At 26.8% G+C, this 18,999-nt stretch overlaps 2 protein-coding genes across 2 annotated transcripts; both read left to right on the top strand.

Annotated features, from left to right (window-relative positions):
* The first annotated feature begins 89 nt into the window (after window positions 1-89).
* LOC145746179 (NFX1-type zinc finger-containing protein 1-like) lies at window positions 90-13,899 on the top strand. The gene is made up of 44 exons (XM_082564382.1): window positions 90-773; window positions 917-994; window positions 1,201-1,334; window positions 1,696-1,843; window positions 2,030-2,126; window positions 2,266-2,414; window positions 2,538-2,687; window positions 2,805-2,896; window positions 2,996-3,082; window positions 3,238-3,350; window positions 3,606-3,792; window positions 3,913-4,032; window positions 4,143-4,268; window positions 4,451-4,664; window positions 4,808-5,046; window positions 5,178-5,324; window positions 5,445-5,522; window positions 5,691-5,771; window positions 5,854-5,940; window positions 6,442-6,549; window positions 6,729-6,782; window positions 6,997-7,104; window positions 7,179-7,277; window positions 7,450-7,618; window positions 7,737-7,929; window positions 8,158-8,337; window positions 8,637-8,843; window positions 8,932-9,031; window positions 9,243-9,373; window positions 9,490-9,579; window positions 9,652-9,805; window positions 10,003-10,193; window positions 10,322-10,481; window positions 10,606-10,754; window positions 10,880-11,049; window positions 11,147-11,243; window positions 11,414-11,538; window positions 11,803-11,994; window positions 12,054-12,201; window positions 12,308-12,419; window positions 12,497-12,662; window positions 12,747-12,861; window positions 12,963-13,134; window positions 13,391-13,899. The coding sequence occupies exons 1-44, from the start codon at window positions 730-732 to the stop codon at window positions 13,507-13,509; spliced, it is 5,880 nt and encodes a 1,959-aa protein (XP_082420508.1). The 5' UTR covers window positions 90-729; the 3' UTR covers window positions 13,510-13,899.
* Window positions 13,900-14,247: 348 nt separating this feature from the next.
* LOC145745169 (2-oxoglutarate and iron-dependent oxygenase JMJD4-like) lies at window positions 14,248-17,798 on the top strand. The gene is made up of 7 exons (XM_082563175.1): window positions 14,248-14,576; window positions 14,768-14,902; window positions 15,159-15,293; window positions 15,455-15,548; window positions 15,763-15,909; window positions 16,124-16,276; window positions 17,075-17,798. The coding sequence occupies exons 1-7, from the start codon at window positions 14,248-14,250 to the stop codon at window positions 17,450-17,452; spliced, it is 1,371 nt and encodes a 456-aa protein (XP_082419301.1). The 3' UTR covers window positions 17,453-17,798.
* Window positions 17,799-18,999: the final 1,201 nt, after the last annotated feature.

Genomic DNA, 18,999 nt, shown 5'->3' with positions numbered 1-18,999 from the left:
TAAGGTCTAGTTTATCGTAAGGTAAAATTGCGCTATTTGTTAAAGCAAATAACGTTGAATAGTTTTTGTTATGTATTAAAAGTAATATTAACAAGCGATAGCATAGATAACGCTGTCGGTAAAGTTTATCTAAAACTTTAAATTTTGTCTTGTACGTAACAAACAGAAATAGCTTCTACATTTAATTTCGGAATAAACAAGGGGCTTTAATTTAAATGTATGTGCGCATAAGTATTCACACAGACTTTACAGCACGTAACATAAAAGGATGTACGCAATCACATACGTTACGTTGACTTTAAACATTCTATTGAATTGGGGAAGCCTATTAAAAAGAAATTTATAAGATCAAATGCGCTGCATAGGTTAATTTTTGTTACAGTTATTGTGTAATTCGTTTATAGTTGTGCGTTTAAGGAACTTACAAACCCGTGACTATAGCGAAACTAATTTCTCGCTTTTAATCATAGGCGCTTAGTAAAGGAAGCAACTTTTTAAGCAACTTTGGGTAAGTTTAAGATGCGCAATAAATTCGTAATATACAAAAGTAAACAACAGGATTATTTAGAAATATACCTACCTCTTAAAAACGTACTTAAAATGTATTCAATAAAAATGACTACAATACTTGTGGGTTAGTTAGTCAGATATTAAAAAAATCTTACTCATTGTTGTTATGTATGTAAGTTAGTGAATTAACATTACCTGTTGTTTTTGTTGCTTAAGATAATGGCTTTTAGAAATAGGCAAGATAATAACAGGGGAAATAGAAGGTAAATAGGATTGCATAGTAAAGCATATACTTTTGCTGCAGTTTTTATTGCATTTTGTTCATATCTGCTGCATTTTTTATCACATACTTGGTTATTTTGCAAATATTACAAAAACACAATATTTAATGTAGTTTGTATTTTAGAGGTAATTTCAATCAAAGAGGCAGAGGTTGGCATGATAACAATAGACCTGGAACCAGTAGACAAAATGATTACCAAAGGTAAAAAAAAATTAATAAAAAAAGAAAATTTATCGCTACATATTTTTAAAAGACATGTATAACAGATAAAAACTATAAAAAAGGCAATGTTATTTAAAAACTATGCAATAAAATTCAATCTATAATAACTATGTTTTATGTATCTAATAAAAGTATTTAATGTTTTAAATATACATAAAATACAAAAAAATTAATGTTTTGCACAGAAAATATCCAATTGGATACAAAAGACTAGAAAAACTGGTCAATGATGAAGAAATTTTACCAAGTGATATTGCTATGCAACTTTCGACAGAAGGTTCAGGCCTTAATTTAAGGCTTAAAACTGACATGGACAATGGTAAATATATTTTCATTGTATAAATTTAGTAGCGAAACAAGATTTATTCATATTAACAAAAACTTTAAATAAAAACTTGGTCATTTTTAAGAATATACAACCCACTTCTTTTGTAACATTTTAATTTTTTAAGTTATGTTGTTTTTATTATTTGTTGCATCACATTGTTATAAAATTTAGGTGGTAAATAGCCTACACACTTCAAATCCTACAAATCAATGTTGTAATCTGTAAACTTTTTAAGAATGATTTTTAGTGGCTAAGTTTACTTTTAAGTAATTTTTAATTATAAAAATAATTTACATTCAACTTAAATATTCTTTAAAATTATTATTACAAATATTTTTTTATTATATTTTAGGTATGATACAAATGTTGCTTAAAGTTTTTGGGAAAATGTGTGAGGACAAGGCTCCAAATGTTGCTTTAAATCATGTCCTTGCTGATATTCTAAATTCAGAATACATGAGCAAGTTATGTATGTTTTTGCACGGCATCTTATTAGAACCGTAAGTTATAGAAATTTCTATACCGTAATATGTTATTTACTAAAGGTATATTAAAAACTAATTTATATTAAAATATTATGGCATTTTTTGTTGTGTTAGAAATGAATTTAAATCAATAGTAAAAATATTACCATAATGTTTTTTGTGTTAAAATAAGTTTTTAATATTAAATCTATTTTAATTCAGGGAAAACAGACAAAGAGTTGCTCCAACACATGTGTCCAACTGTTTATATTTAATTCGAAGTATGCTAGCCATACTTCCAAGTAATTCAAATAAAAAGGTTCTATAAACTTTTTTATTTATTGTGTTGTTGAATTTTGTTTTGTGTTACTTTTTTAATATTTTGTTAGTATTTGAATAAAGAAAGTAATACTTAAACAAAATATCTTATATAAACAAACTAAAGTTTTTGTTTTTAGGTTGGAATGATGGTAGTAATTCTAGAAAACATGATGCTAAAAATGACAACTGTTGATTGGTCAAAGCATGATATTGAAAATAGATTTAATGAAGTAAAGGAAATGGTTGAAGATTTAAATAAAAAACAAGAAAAGATCCAAAAGCGAGAGTAAAAATATAAATAATATTTTGTTTTTTTGTTATGAAGTTTATCAGTTTTAATATACCACCATTACTAAGTGCTACAATTTATTTTTAATAAATATAAAGAAAAATTGTTAACGTTTTTTAGACAACGAACAGCTGATCACTTGCTGTTGATGCACGAAGAGCAACCTCCTGACAATTTTCGAGAACTTCCAGTGTTTCCTCAAATAAATGACATTCATTTAAAAGAAGATCCCTTTGTTAGGACAAATTTGGTCAACTCAAAATATCAAAGGTTTTTTACAACAATTATGTGGTTACTTTAATTGACATATTTTTTTTGCTAACGAATAAATTTCAATTTGTTTTTTAAGTAACCAAATTCTTATTTATTATTAAATAATTCTTTTAGTATTGATCATTATTTGGATGTGCAATTTCGTTTACTTAGAGAAGATTTTATTCGGCCACTTCGAGAAGGAATTAAAGAATTTTTTCAATCAGGTGAATACTATTAATATTTTTTCCTAACAGTAAAGCATTGGTAATTACTATAACCTTGATCTATAGTTAACGTAATCCCAACTTTAATTTTTTTAAAAGGGGATGACACACAAAAAGTAAAGAAATTTCAAAATATTAAAATGTATGAAGAGGTTTCAATTTTGTTTCCAGTTTTAACACAAAAAGGTGAATTGGTTAATAATTTGAAAATCAATAAAACAAAATAGCTTTTATGGATTAATATTAATTTTAACTTATTTTACCAAGCTTAACTTAAGTAAATTAGCGAACTAAAATAAAGAATTCAAAATGTCTTGTGGTGTAAATATTTTTATTCAAAGGTATAAGCCATCGGTTGAAATTTAGTACGAAGCATCTCCAAAGAGTTAGATGGCAAAATACCAAGCGATTGATGTTTGGAAATTTGGTCTGTTTGTCTTCAGACAATTTTCAGGTATTTTTTGTTTTAAAAGATACCATTAGATTAAGTTATTTGATTATTATTGTTAATTATATAAAACTCTATGATCGTGTTTTTATAAGAAAAAATAATAGTTTTTTACATTAATTAAAAATGTATATAAAAAAAAGTTTTTGTTTATGTGTATCTATATTGTTTAAAATCATAACTTATGTTTTTTTAAAAAGTGTATTATTGAGAGTATTTTATAAAAGAATTTTAATGTAATCTTTTATTTTTGTTGCTTAGAGGGATTTTCTTTTTGGAGTAATAAGCGATAGGAAACCTGAAAACTTAGCTTTGGGTCAGATAGAAATTGAATTTGTTTTTGAACAAACGCTTGTAGAGCAACAAAATTTAAGAGCGCAATTACGGCAAAGAGAACAACAAAGAGAACACCATTTTAGTGATCACGACTCCACATCAGAAGAGGAGGGTAAATACAAAACTGTTCTTTTTCACTAAAACTTAACTTACTTAACGTATTTTATTATCATATAAGTGGCTTTTGTTCAAAAATTTTTTAACTTTTATTTTTACTTATTAATATTTATAGAGGAAGAAGAAGACGAAGACTTTGATCCAGTTTCTTTGATTGACATGTCAAAAACTTATCTTATGATAGAGACTGATGCTTACTTTGAAGCTTATAGACATGTTTTAAGTGGTCTAAAAGGTAAGAAAAGTTGGTTTAAATAAAAAAAAATTTTAAACAAAAAAATCTGCAGCCAATTTTTGATACATAAATTATTAATGATTTTTAAACTAACTTTTTTTTTTGTGCAGAAATAAGGCAAGTACCAATGGATAGATATATTATTGACTGCAATAAATTAATGAGGGCTCCATTGCAATTTCGACACAACCAAACTCAACTGGACTTTTCTTCAGTTTTAGCTAAATCACCACTAGGTATTTTTTATTTTTATTTGCCAAATAGGTTTTATTGTTACTAAGCTTCTCTATATATTGATATATTATAAGCTGCGACTTTTAGATATTTTATTACAATAAATCTGCCATAAAATTTTACAGTAAAAGTTAATATATAAAAAAAAACTTTATTATTAATAATTATCAATGTCATTATTTAGATGAGAAAAAGGTCAGTGTTTTGGATATTGAAAAATGGCCTACTGAAGAAGAATTAGGCTTAGATACTTCACAAAGGAAAGCTTTAATATCTGGAGTAACAAATGAACTGGCAGTTATACAAGGACCTCCTGGCACAGGAAAAACTTATGTAGGGCTAATCATCATGAAATTGTTACTGGAAAATTTGCCGAAACCACCTGAAACTAGACTAAGGTTGTTACACATTTAAAATAAATTATTTTTAGTGGATGATATTAATTATTTGAAAGTGTTAAAAAAAAACAAAAATAATGTAATGTGTTTTAAATTGTGTAACTGTTATTAACAAATCAACATTTTGTTTTTTTTATTGTCAGGCATCCGAGGCAAGCTAGAAATCCAGATCACTCCCCAATGCTTGTAGTTTGTTACACAAACCATGCCCTTGATCAGTTTTTGGAAGGTATTGCAAAGTTTCATCCATCTGGTATAGTAAGGGTTGGTGGCAGATCTAGGACGCGGGAACTGGAAAAGTACAGCCTTGTCAATGTTAAAAAGGATTTAAGATTAAACTATACCTTCAAAGCAAGAGGAAAGGCAGTTTGGGATCACAGAAGTAGAAAATTTTTTTGATTGAACGATTGCTTAATTTTTATGTTTAATTTTTTTTTTTTTTTTTAATTTTTGGATAATGTTAAAATTTTTTTTACTTTATAAATCTAAAAAAGCAATATTTGACATTTTAAGATGAGTTGAGTCGAATTGAAGGAAGAGTAAAACATCAGGAAAATGTACTGAAAGTATCCACGGATACCTTACTTAAGTTACAAGAACTGGATGGTGTTATTCCCGCAGTTTTAGCTGAGCAATTTGAAGATAGCAATGGTCATTTAGGTATTGATTTGCTAAAATTTGAATTTTGTTAAATTCAAATAAAAAATTTAATATATAAAAATTTGCAAAATTTTTTTAGGATAGTTAACAAAATTTGTGTAATGTAATTTTAAATTTTAGATGACAGGATCTTAATTCAGTGGTTGGGGTTAAATAATGATGGTAACTTGCTGTTGAAATATCCTCATGTTTTCAACGGTATATTATTTTATGAATTATTTTACCTTTAAGTTCATTTTTTAAATAATATTTGTTTGTTAAATAAAAAATTAAAACTTTTACTTATAATTAATCACCAGCTTTTATAGTAATTTTTGAGAATTTTTCTAAATAATATTAGGCACAAATATATATTTCTTTTTTCAGAGATTTTACATAGCATTACTCGGCCTTTAGAATTAATGGGATACCAAAGATATGTTGTGATTGACGCAATAACAAAATCAGGTGTTGTTTCTTGTTTTATAGATTTTTTTTTCTTTTTAGCTTTAAAAATATTAAAAATTAAATTTTGTCATCTTCTGTTAAGGTGAAACAAATCCAATGCAACTAATAAATTGGATGGTAAATAATCCATTTGATGCAAACAATCTCAAGCAAGTTATATCAATTACTGGTATTCTACAAAAAACTTTAGTTTTGATATCTAATAATACCGGCAGCGTGGTGTAGTGGTAAGAACACTTGTTACACCTCACATAAGGTCGTGGGTTCAATTCCCACTGATCTCATGCTGTACCACCCTTGAGTAAGGCGCCATAAATGGTATAAACTCTTGCTGAGCCATTCGTTAATCTGAAGTATAATTATTGGGCAACTATAATCTATAATATCCCAAACTGCTACAGGCAACTTGAGACTGGGTCGGAGTAACTCATGTAACTCTATGTTTAAGTCATGCATTCGACTTTCCCACATCAAGGATAAAGATATATACAAAAAAAAATATATATATAAATATATTATTTCTATTACAACATATTTATTAGAATTTTACTATTAAAAGTACATTTGTATGTATTTTTTGTAAAATAATAAACAAATACTTAGTAATTTGAGAAATTAGGTTACTATTTAATAATAAAAGTTAATTGAAAGTAAATTATTGATTTACCAGATTTGGTACTTAGAGTTTTGGCGAATGTTCCACCTGGTAAACATTACTTTGAGCTACAAACTTCAGGCTACCATGATATTGAAATCCGATGTGTTTATTTGATCTTGGGTTTGTTGCTATACATTTTATTAAATACCCTTTCTCAATAGGATAAACAAGCACTTATGGTTATTGTTTTTGATAAAAAATTAAGCTTTAATATTTTTGAAAATAAGCATTTTAGGTACTGTTATTTTTAATAAAAAAATTTTGGATTTCTAAATTAATTTGTAATATTATTATTAAAGGTGAAAGAAATTTATGTAAAGAACTAAATGACTGGTTAATACAAAAAAGAAAAGGTATGCAAAAATAACTAAAAATAAAATTTATTACTTTAAATATTGTATTTAAATGTTATTTAGTTTGTAGAATGTATATTTACTTAAACTGTTGCATTGTTTATGGTTTTATTTCTTGTTTATTGTTTTATAACTGATTAAATATAACGATATAATTTTTTTAATTTTTTTTATGTAAATAGCACCACAGCTTATTTTATATTTTACTTTTTAGAATATTCAGGAGACAAAGATGCCCAACAGCAGTTAGAACAACAAGAAGATGAGGAAAATGTAGAAAATGAAGTTGATATTATCCAAGAACAAAGAATGCTTGATGATGGTATAATTAAATAGTTTCATAAGCTAAAGAAATGGTGTACCTTAAAATTATAAAAGGAAATCAATTTCTTGTAGAATACAAAATGGCTCGTACAAAGCACGAAAAGAAAAACGAAAAAGAAATGAGGGCAATAATTGAAAGCATAGGTGCGATATCTTTAGAAGATCATGAGGGTAACTAAGAAAAATTATATAAAATTATAAAGATTTATATTAAGATTAGTTCAATTAAATGTGTATTTTTTCTTAACATGAACACATTTTTTTAAAAAACAAAAATTTTTATATGTTGTTTGTAGTATTATTAAAGTAATTATATGTAAAGGTTTTTTATGTTCATTTAAAGATTCAACTCAGGATGCAGATGGATGGGAAATACAAAAGGAGGAAAGAAAAAGAAGAAAATACAAAATTCGGAAAGATATCATGAAGAATGACGTCATGACAGAAAGAGAGGCATTGGAAGTGTTTTCTATCAATGATTTAACACTCAAAAATAGATGGAGATTATACAGGTATAAAATTTATATCTTTTATTATTGTAATGATAAAATAAAAATTATTATTTATTATTACCAATTAAAAGGTTTAAGTGATGCAAAAAAAATCAGTTGTACATTTTCATGCTCTTAGATTTTGGGTTCAAACTTTAAGAGTAAAACTAAGGCAAGAAATACACCTTTGGAGCGCAAAGTACAATCAAAGAGCAAAAAGATTAAACGAACTAAGACGGGAGGAAGATTACGAAGTACTTAAACAAGCAGATGTGATTGGAATGACAACTACCGGTGCTGCCAAGTACAGAGATATTGTCAACCGATTGCCAGTAAGTTGTTTTTTTGTAAACATTTGAAATAATTCTTAAGTGTGTACAAAGTTGTTTTACCAACTGTGTTATAGTTTTATATATTAGTAAAGTTAAACATAAAGCTCAGTTTTTTAAAATATCAAGTTTTTACTTATTTATGCAAATACTTATTTTCAACTTTGGCGGCAGACTTTGTTACACCTTTAGCTACCTTTTATTGACCTATTACCATTTTAACTTACCAAGGTGAAACTAGTCATGGTGGAGGAGGCAGCAGAAGTTCTTGAAGCCCATATTGTTACTGCAATGCCACGAACAACAGAACATCTTATCTTGATTGGAGATCACCAGCAATTACAACCTTCACCCACTGTATATGAACTTGCAATCAAATTCAACCTCAATGTATCACTATTCGAAAGAATGGTAAATGTATTATTATTTTTAATTTAGACAATACATTTTAGATTAAGTGTAGGTAATTAAAACCCTTCTGGTTGACAGAAGCTTTGGCCAGAAGGTTCAACCTGCAAAAAAAGCGTTTTTTTTTTATGTATTATACTTTTTGTCAAATTTTATTTTGAATATCGGTAAAATATGGTCTTAAGCTGACATTTTATGCAGCAATTTTGTCACCGACTCCCTGCGTTTTTTGCAGGCCAAACCTTCTGGTCCCCAAACTTTTAAGCATAATCTTTATAGTGTGTATTTATTTTTGTAAACAGATCAAAAATGGAATACCCTTTACGAAATTATCGTTACAACATCGTATGAGGCCTCAAATTGCTGATTTAATTCGACCAAATATTTACAGGGAGTTGTATGACGATGAAAGTGTTCTGAACTATAAAAGTGTAAAAGGGATACGAAAAAATGTATTTTTTATTACACATAATAAAGTGGAACAATCTGTTTTGGATGGCAGAAGCAAGGTAGTGTAACCAAAAGTTGTTTTTTTAAATACATAACAATGCAATGTAAACAATAGTTCAGACTTATTGGTAACAATATTTTATTTAGGTGAATCAACATGAAGCAGATTTCTTAGCTGCATTATGTCAACATATTTTATGCCAGGGCTACAGACCAGAACAAATTACAATTCTAGCAGCTTACACAGGTTGAACTTATTTAAAATTACTTAACATAATATCACTGAAATAACCCAAAGTTAAAGGTCTTAATTAAATTAGGCCTTAATTAATTTCTTGTATTTAGTAAGTAGATTTTTGTAACGAAGATATGTTTTTTTTAATTGACTGGTTTCATATAAACAATTAATTGTTAAAATACTCATTCAGTATTAAATATGTTTGTTTTAAATCCTTTAGGTCAGCTGTTTGCATTCAAAAACATAATGAAAAAAAACTTTAGTGAAAGAGTTAGAGTAACAGCAGTAGATAATTTTCAAGGAGAAGAAAATGACATAATTCTACTTTCACTAGTTAGAAGCAACGATGAGGTAAGTTTTCTAAAAACACAAAATTTTTTTTAAAACCATATCTAGTTGTAGTAGCTTTATATTTATTATAATTGTTACCTTTGTATATTGTAATAAGCAAAACTTACTACATTTAGGGAAAAATTGGTTTTCTTAAAGTGGAAAATCGTGTCTGTGTTGCGCTTTCAAGGGCAAGAATGGGACTTTACTGCATTGCCAATTTTAAGGTAACTTACTAATTATAAGTTTTGTAATTCCTTTTTATAACAATTAATTTTTTTTAATAAAACGTTTTTTAGATGCTGGAAGAGAATAATTCATTATGGAGAAAACTTACTGGGCAACTAAAAAAAGATGGTTGTTATGGAACCGGATTGCCATTGGTTTGCCATAACCATCCAGATTTTGGTAAACAAGTTCAAACTGTTGAAGATTTTAAATTGTTTCCTGAAGGTGTGTTATTTTTATTTTTTTTTATAAACTTGGCAAAGTTTTTGTTAAATTTTTTTAATATAATTATAAATTAGCTTAAATATAACTGTTTGGTTTGTTTCTTTTCTAGTTTTTCAAGTTTGATTGAATCTTTATTATAAATTTTTGTTTTAATTAAACAAAATAATGTTAAAAAGTTGAAATTATTTATGATTTAGGTGGTTGTGGTGAACCTTGCAAATTTCGACTCGAATGTGGTCATGTTTGTACACGAAGTTGTCATGCCGACGATGAAGAACATTTAAAGTTTAAATGTCGAAAACCTTGTGAAAAGAAATGTGAAAAGGGCCACCAGTGTAGAAAACTGTGTCATTTAAAATGTGGTGATTGTTATGTTGGAGTCAAAAAGGTTTGCATTATGTTAGTTGTTAAAGTAGCATTTCTGGATTAAGATAAATAGGTTTTTATAATTTTATCTATGTTTTATGTAATGAAAAATGTCAAAAAAACAAAATTTAAAAAAGTTTTTTGTTTAAGATTATTCCAAAATGCCAACATGAACAGATAGTGGCATGCTGTAAAAATCCAGCTACAGTTTCGTGTAATACTCCCTGTCCAAAAATGTTGCCATGTGGACATAAATGTAAAAGAGCGTGTGGGGAGAAATGCAGTTTAGAATGTTTTGAAAAAATCAAAGGTGATAAATATTGTATTATAAGTATCAATGTTCAAGTGAAAAATCATGCAGTAAATTGAGGTTCAGTTTTATTATAAAGTGTTTTATTCAATTAAATTTTTTTAATATGTAATATTTTCATTAGTAACTCCTCGTTGTGGACATATCAACGAAGTACCCTGTCACCTGTCAGACACAAGTGGAATAGAGTTAATGAAAATTTGCTCTAATCTCTGTGACGAAGAATTAAAATGTGGACACAAATGCAAAGGAACTTGTGGAAGATGCAAACAAGTAATTTTTTATTTTATATTTTTTTTCTATACAGATAAATTGTAATAAAACCCAACAAAGGATCTGTAGTTGTTTTAGTAATAGTAATAATCTAAAAAAAACCTTATATACATAATTATTTTTAGGGTAGACTACATGTGAGATGTATGGATAAATGCACTAGAATGAACTTATGTGGTCATCCCTGCAAGGAAAATTGTTCAACAAAATGCCCTCCATGTAAAGAAAAATGTCAGACAAAGTGTGAACATAGTAAATGTCAATTTGTTTGTTCAAAACCGTGTGCACCATGCAAGTAAGTATTTCGTAGTTTGAATTTTTCAATAATCTATTGTTTATGTAGATTAATAAAAAAAATTAACACTTTTAGTTTAAATATCCATCATTTTTAGGGAAACATGTAAATGGAAATGTAAACATCAACAATGTGAGAACAAATGCAGTGATCCATGCAGTATAAAACCATGTAATAAACCATGCAACAAAGTGGTAAGTGTATAGACTACATTTATTTTTTTATACTTATTTTGTTAGGTTTGGTGTATAAAATCTATTAAGTTAACTAGTTTACTTATACATTTTTTTCTAATTTCAATAAAAACTAATATATAGAATGAGAATTTTTTTTTGATAATGTTTGCATAAAATGTTTACTTTAGATAAGAAATTGTGGCCATCAGTGTATTGGTTTATGTGGAGAACCTTGCCCAAAACTTTGTCGAATTTGTGACAAAGAAAAAGTAGCTGAAATCTTTTTTGGTGATGAAGATGAAGAAAATGCAAGGTCATTATTTATAATAAAATAGTTCCAAATTTTTACCAACATTTGATGTAAATTCTACATTTTTATAACCATATTTAAAACAAATATAGCCAAATGTTGGGATGAACAGATAAAGAGCTTTGACATACCAAAGCAATGTGTTCAGTTTTTAAAAGATATTTAGCACATTTCTAATAAAAAAAAATATAGACAGATTTTGAAACTTTTTTAAAATATTGTGTAAAAATTTTGTTAATTTAGCAAATTTAAATTTTTTTGTGTTAGGTTTGTTGAATTGGAATGTGGGCATGTATTTACTTATGAGAATTTGGATCATTGGATGTATCAAGACATTAATGCATCAGAAGATAGTGAAAATCCAGTTGATAAAACTATCCAACTTAAGGAATGTCCAAAATGTAAAACTGTTATCAGAAGGTCAAGAAGATATGGAAATATTGTAAATGATCAACTTAAGTAAGTTTTTTGACTTTGGTGTATATTAGTATATGTGTAAACCTTTTATTTTTGTTCAGGTTAATTAATCAAATTAAGGTAATCAAAGATGGAAACAGAAAAGACATTTTAAGTTGCAGAAAAAGGCTACAAAGATTGCTTTTTAGCGATAAAGATTTAAAACAGTCTTTTAGAGACCAACATAATATTTTACAACAAGCCTTGGAGGTACTTTGTATAAAAATATTTAAATCTTGTATCAAATGTATTGTTTGCAACGGTAAAAATATCCACTTTTATATGGAATTATTTTAAATAAATTATATTGTTTCAGGGGCTATATCTTGGTTTAAGTGAGTTGAATGTCATTGAGACACGCATTGAAGTTTTATCAAATTTTGCCTTACTAGAGAAAAAAATCAAAATTAAAGAAAGGATTATTTATGGTACAGCTTTTTTTTAAACTCATTTTAAAAGCATTAAATTGAATGTGTTTATAAAGGCCTGTGAATTATATTTTAAGGTATTCGCAGCGAAATGGAAAGTATTGTGGATTGGTTGTTTCAAACACGTTCTTATTTCAGTGATCAAGAAATTCTTGATGTTGAATGCGAAGTTAAGAAAATAGAAGCGAAAATCCAATACATTGTTTTAAAACGCAATATTCATGAAATGGACTTCAAGGACAAGTAGGATAATATTTTAATTTAAATTTTTTTAAACAATCTTTTTTGTTGTTCAAAACTATAATAATTTATTTAATATTTTTGTAGAGTGGTGGAAAAGTACATGTTAAAATTACAGAAAAAACTGTTTGAAAACTTCAAACGCTTTCAAAAACCTGTTCAGAAAAAAATGGAAGGATATTTCGATGAAATTAAAAGAATTGTAAGTAAAATGTAAAATTGTAGCATTTAAAAAAACGGCCTATAGTTATATACACATGTTTTAGAATATGGTTAATATAAACACGTTTTATAAAATATTAGAAAAAAGATCTATTCATGGGACTGGAAGCAGCTACCCGTAAAATGGTTATAAAAGCAATGAACCTTACAAAAGGCCATTGGTTCGAGTGCAAAAATGGACATATTTATGCGATTGGAGAATGTGGTGGGCCACAAGAAAGAGGCGTTTGTCCGGAATGTAGAGACAATATTGGTATATTTGAAGCTTTTTTAGAATTTTATTAACTTTTTTAAAAACTCAACAATATTATTTGAAGACTAAATTTGGCAAAGCAAATTTTGTAACTTGGTATTAAACATAATTTTTACCAATAAAACCTTATAATGGGCTCATTTTGAATTATATATTTTGAACTAAATAAAAAATTAACATTAAAAGCTTGATACACGTTTTAATACTTTATGAAATGTAAACATTAAATTTTTTAAGAGCAAACACATATTTTTAGGTGGTACTGGTCACAGGTTAGCTGAAGGAAACAGGGTAGCAACAGTTATGGATGGTGCTATTGAGGGAGCATACGATGAAGCAACAAGACTTAATTTAGTACCAGAAAATCTTGAGTAACTTAAGATAATTAAAATTGTGGTTATGCATAGATTTGGTTTTAGCATTTTGCAATCAAGTTGCCTTTTTACTGTTTTTATTGGATAATGGGATTTTAGAATTGTACGTCTTAACTGTAACTCTTTTAATATAAATGTCTAATATTGTTAGTTACTACTAGATTTTTATAAGCTTTAAGTTTCAAAAGCAATTATATATTTTGTATAAAACATTTAATAATTTGTTAATTGTTAATTTTAGTGTGTGTATATTACATGTTATACAAAAATTTTGTTTTTTCTGTTATGCCAACAGTAGGTAATACTAAAGTTATTTTTTAACTATTAAAATATATTTTGATGGACACTGTGTGAGCATAACGTATCAATTAATTGCAATAAACCACACACACACACATTTATAAATATATATATGTAAATATATTTAATTGTTATTTTTTTGTTTCTTTTTTTATTGTAAAATGTAACATGTAAATATCTATGGTTTGATTATTAAAAATATCCCATGATTATTAGGTAGCTATGGTTATTTGGTTAACCAAGTAAATACGTTTATAAAACGTTTTTATTAACCAAGAGTTGTCCTTTTATCAAAATATACTTGCACTGTAAAAGTTTTAGGTTCACCAAAATTTGGTATTAATCTTTAAATTTGAGGACAAACTTTTTTTAGTTTAAATATTTTTAAACAGGGTAATCACCATTCTTCTAAAATTCGAAAAAAATTACTGCAACCAACATGACCGAATTTATATCTAGGAAAACGACTTTAAAAGCTGTTGTTATTGCGAAAGAAACGTGTCAAGGCAAATCTAAAAAGGAAAATGAAGCAAAAAATTGTAAAAAATTTGATTCATTTGCCACGGTAGACTATCCAATAAGTTATGATGAATTTTTCAACAATTTTTTATTAGAAAATAAACCTTGTCTTTTAAAGAAATGGGCAACTGAAAATTGGAATAGCGTACACGAATGGGCAATAAAAAAACATTCCCAAAATTTTGTTCCGAATTTTCAAGTACTTGAAGAAAAGTTTGGCAAAAGTCAAGTGCCGGTTGCTAATTGCAGGTGATTGATCAAAAAGTGTTATTATTTTATATAATCTATAATTTAGCAATTGAAACTTAATCCAATTTTTAAGTTTTTTATTATAGTTTGTGTTTATCTGGCTTATAACTATATATATATATATATATATATAGTTTGCATTTGAAAAAGAATTTTTTTTCAATTTAAGTGATTTAATTAAATTTGTTAAGACAAAGAAGTTATAATGCACAAGAAAAGAAAGAAATGACATTTATGTCATATCTAGATTATTGGAAGAAATATATTAAAGATGGGTACCCAGAATCAGACAATTGTTTATATCTTAAAGATTGGCATTTTGTAAGGTAACATATTTTCTTCCTTTTTATTATTTTTAATCCATGGCATGGTTCTTTAAAATATTAGATGAAGATTATGGACTATAATACTTGTTTACGTAAGATATGCAATTACAAATTACAATGTTATGATAATACTGTATGTTTGTGACTAAATGATATTATTTTGGTGTTAACTTACTTAGATTTAGTATACTTTTAAAATTTTACATTTATTTTTTATATCCTTGATGATATGGATATTTTTATGTCAAATTTTTAGAGAGTTTCCAAATTACGAAGCATACAAAACTCCAGAATATTTTTCATCAGATTGGTTAAATGAGATTTGGGATAAAAAGTTAAAACCAGCTTGTGATGACTTTCGATTTGTGTATATGGGACCTAAAGGATCATGGTATGTTTTAAAAAATATGTGTTATAATTTACCAAGTGTATTAGAAAATTAGGTTATAGTAGAGTATTTTTTTAATATTAAGTTTATCATGAAGGGATTGTTAATTTTTGTATTTATTTTAATTTATTTTAGGAATAATTAAAACTTATATTTTGTCATAGGACTCCATTTCATGCAGATGTGTATAGATCTTACAGTTGGTCAGCAAATATTTGTGGAAGAAAGAAATGGTATTTCTATCCTCCTGGGTATGAGGTTAGCCACAATTTATTAGTTTTTAATTTTTTTTTGTTAATTTATAGAAAAGCCTTTTTGGATAGAGTAAAGCCTTTTTAGATAGGTTAATTGTCAAACAAAATTAGGTTTTTAAAACAAAAAAATGAAAAATATTCCTTTCAAATAATGTAACATATTTAGTATGTAAACTAATTATCCTAAAATTTAATTGAATTATTAAAAATCGATTTAGGACCTTTTGCGAGATCAAAATAATCACCTCCCTTATGATGTTGAATCATTTTTAATCACCGAGGATAACCATCCACTCGAGGTCATCCAGGAGCAAGGGGAGATTATTTTTGTACCCAGTGGTTGGCACCATCAAGTTCATAATCTGGTTCGCAATTTGTATTATTTTTAAAATAAAATTATGTAGTTGGTTTTTAGTATTTTTAAGTATGTCAAAATAACCTGGTTGGCTATACCTATTTTAACTTTGCTTTCTTATTTTTAATCTGGTTAATGTTATTTTTTTTTTGTATTTGTAGGGTGTTTGTTTTTAGAATTTAGATAAGAGTTTATATTTAAATTTTCAACTTTTGATATTTAAGGAGGACACCATTTCTATTAACCACAACTGGTTAAATTCTTGCAACATTCACAATTGTTGGACTTTTCTACAGAAGGAATTACTTGAAGTTGAAAAAGAGATTTCGGATTGTCGAAAAGAAATGACTAAACAAGAATGGAATGACCAATGTCAGGTTAGATAAAAGTTGCATTTTTCATTTATTTTATGATGACTTTGTTCCTATTAAAACGCGAATTGACGTCACTCTATAGTAGATTATGACGTCACATTCAAATTACACGTCGTTTCAAAGTTATCTTAACAGCGAGATTAGGTAAAATTGTTAATGTTTAAAAAAATTTACGGGTCTTATTATGCTATTATTCATAAATTGTTATGAATAGGGCAAATAGCAATAAGTTTCTGATTGTATGCTTATTTTAATTAAATTAGGCTATTTTACATTTCCATTTAAACAGCCAAGGGTCTGGAAGTCAAAAACGATCTAAAAGTCATACTTGTATTTTAATTAACACTTTGGTTTGCCTTTATCTAAAAGATATTGCTAGCCTACATAGCCAAACAAAATCGCGTTTGCGCTTACTAGGTAAATATTTAAGAGTTTGATTGTTTTTTAAGCAATTCTAACGTTATTCCTAGGTTTGTTTTGGCAAACAAGAATAAAAATTAAACTAAAATAAACTTTTAATTAAATGAAACTCATCATAAAACTTCAAAGCGCAAAAAAAAACATTGTAAAAACCGTATGTTGTTACGTCATAATCTAGTAGAGTGACGTAAATTTGCGCTTGAAATTTTTTTTAAAAAAGTGATTTTTAAACTTAAATTACAAACGATTTATTAAGATTTGAGTTATAATTTTTGGTGCGTTTTTTTGGCGTGGCATTCTGCATGTTTTGATATAAAAATGTCAATACAGACGAAAAAGCTAACCCGTTTACTTTAAAAAACTAAAGTTCCTTTTTCATAGATGATTTTAGAAGTAAACAGTGGAATGAACTATGCAAGTTTTTTACAATTTATTTCGAACATTGCCAAAGAAAGGCTTAAGATTATTCAGCCAAAACCTATTCACAACTTGAGTTATACAACTGACTTAAATGTTGTTTTAAATGATATTAACACAGTTTTTAATTTACTTACAACTGGTTTAAGTAAAAGTACAGAATTTGTCAGTTCTAAAAATCATGCTATGATTGATTTAGTAACACTTCTACCTGTTTTAATAGAGATGGTGCAAAGATATACAGTTGTTTACCCTAACAATTTAGCAAAGTCTGATCCAATTTTTAAAGTTATTTGTAAAATCAATTTCTCCATTAAACATTATGTTGAAAATATAACTTAGCACTATATATGTTGCCATTACAAACGCGTTTTTAATTTATATATTAACTATAAGATATTAGGTACTTATTTAAATGCACATGGCAAAATGTAATGGATATTTCGTTTTAATTATAGCCTATTGTAACAATATTGGACTGTCGTTATCTACTTCTTAGTCACGTGCTTACACCTTTTATTTCTTCTAATCACGTATTTACGCCTACTGTTATCTTTTTTTGTTTGCAAATTGTGTTTTTGTATGTAAGCTTTTTTGGACTAGTTAAACATATTGTTATTGTCAGTATATTTATTTTTAATCTTACTAATCCGAATTTTGAAATCGAATAACTTTTGATTTTGTGTATATAAATCTCTAAAATTTTAGTATGTTGTTTATTATCATATTGTGTTTCAATCCTCCTATTTTGATGATTTAAATATCACTAATTACTAATTAATAGGTGTTTATTTATTAAAATTTAAATCTTGTTATTGGGTTTTCAGAATTTGGTTAATCTAAGATTTTGAGATTTCATAAATTTTTAATAAAAGTTTCATAACTTTTATGAATATTAATATTTTCGAAAAATATTTTGTAAACACGGTAATTGGACCTGTGCGGTTCCAACACAACAATTATTTTTCGATTTAAAATTTTTTATTTATTTTTTTTAAAATTTGTATGCAATATCATTGGCCAAAAATATCACGTGACCAAATTAAACCCAAAATAAAAATTACCTCAAACTTTTGTTTTACTGAAAATTTTCGCGAAATGTTTTATCTTGAATATTAGTTAGGCCAATGCGCGTCTAATAAAATACAAAATTTTAGGTTTTGAGATTTCATAAATTTTTAATAAAAGTTTCATAACTTTTATAAATATTAATATTTTTGAAAAATATTTTGTAAACACGGTAAATGGACCTGTGCGGTTCTAACACAACAATTATTTTTCGATTTAAAATTTTTTATTTTTTTTCAAAAAATTTGTATGCAATATCATTGGCCAAAAATATCACGTGACCTAATGAAAACCAAAATAAAAATTACCTCAAACTTTTGTTTTACTGAAAATTTTCGCGAATTGTTTTATCTTGAATGTTAGTTAGGCCAATGCGCGTCTAATAAAATACAAAATTTTAGGTTTTGAGATTTCATAAATTTTTAATAAAAGTTTCATAACTTTTATGAATATTAATATTTTTGGAAAATATTTTGTAAACACGGTAATTGGACATGTGCGGTTCTAACACAACAATTATTTTTCGATTTAAAATTTGTTATTTTTAAAAAAAAAATTGTATGCAATATCATTGGCCAAAAATATCACGTGACCTAATTAAACCCAAAATAAAAATTACCTCAAACTTTTGTTTTACTAAAAATTTTCGCAAAATGTTTTATCTTGAATGTTAGTTAGGCCAATGCGCGTCTAATAAAATACAAAATTTTAGGTTTTGAGATTTCATAAATTTTTAATAAAAGTTTCATAACTTTTATGAATATTAATATTTTCGAAAAATATTTTGTAAACACGGTAATTGGACCTGTGCGGTTCTAACA

This window comes from Corella eumyota, chromosome 3 (assembly GCF_963082875.1).
Source record: "Corella eumyota chromosome 3, kaCorEumy4.1, whole genome shotgun sequence".
Classification (NCBI taxonomy): domain Eukaryota; kingdom Metazoa; phylum Chordata; class Ascidiacea; order Phlebobranchia; family Corellidae; genus Corella; species Corella eumyota.
Note: the sequence above shows the minus strand (reverse complement) of the source record. Positions and strands in the feature narration are given on the sequence as shown.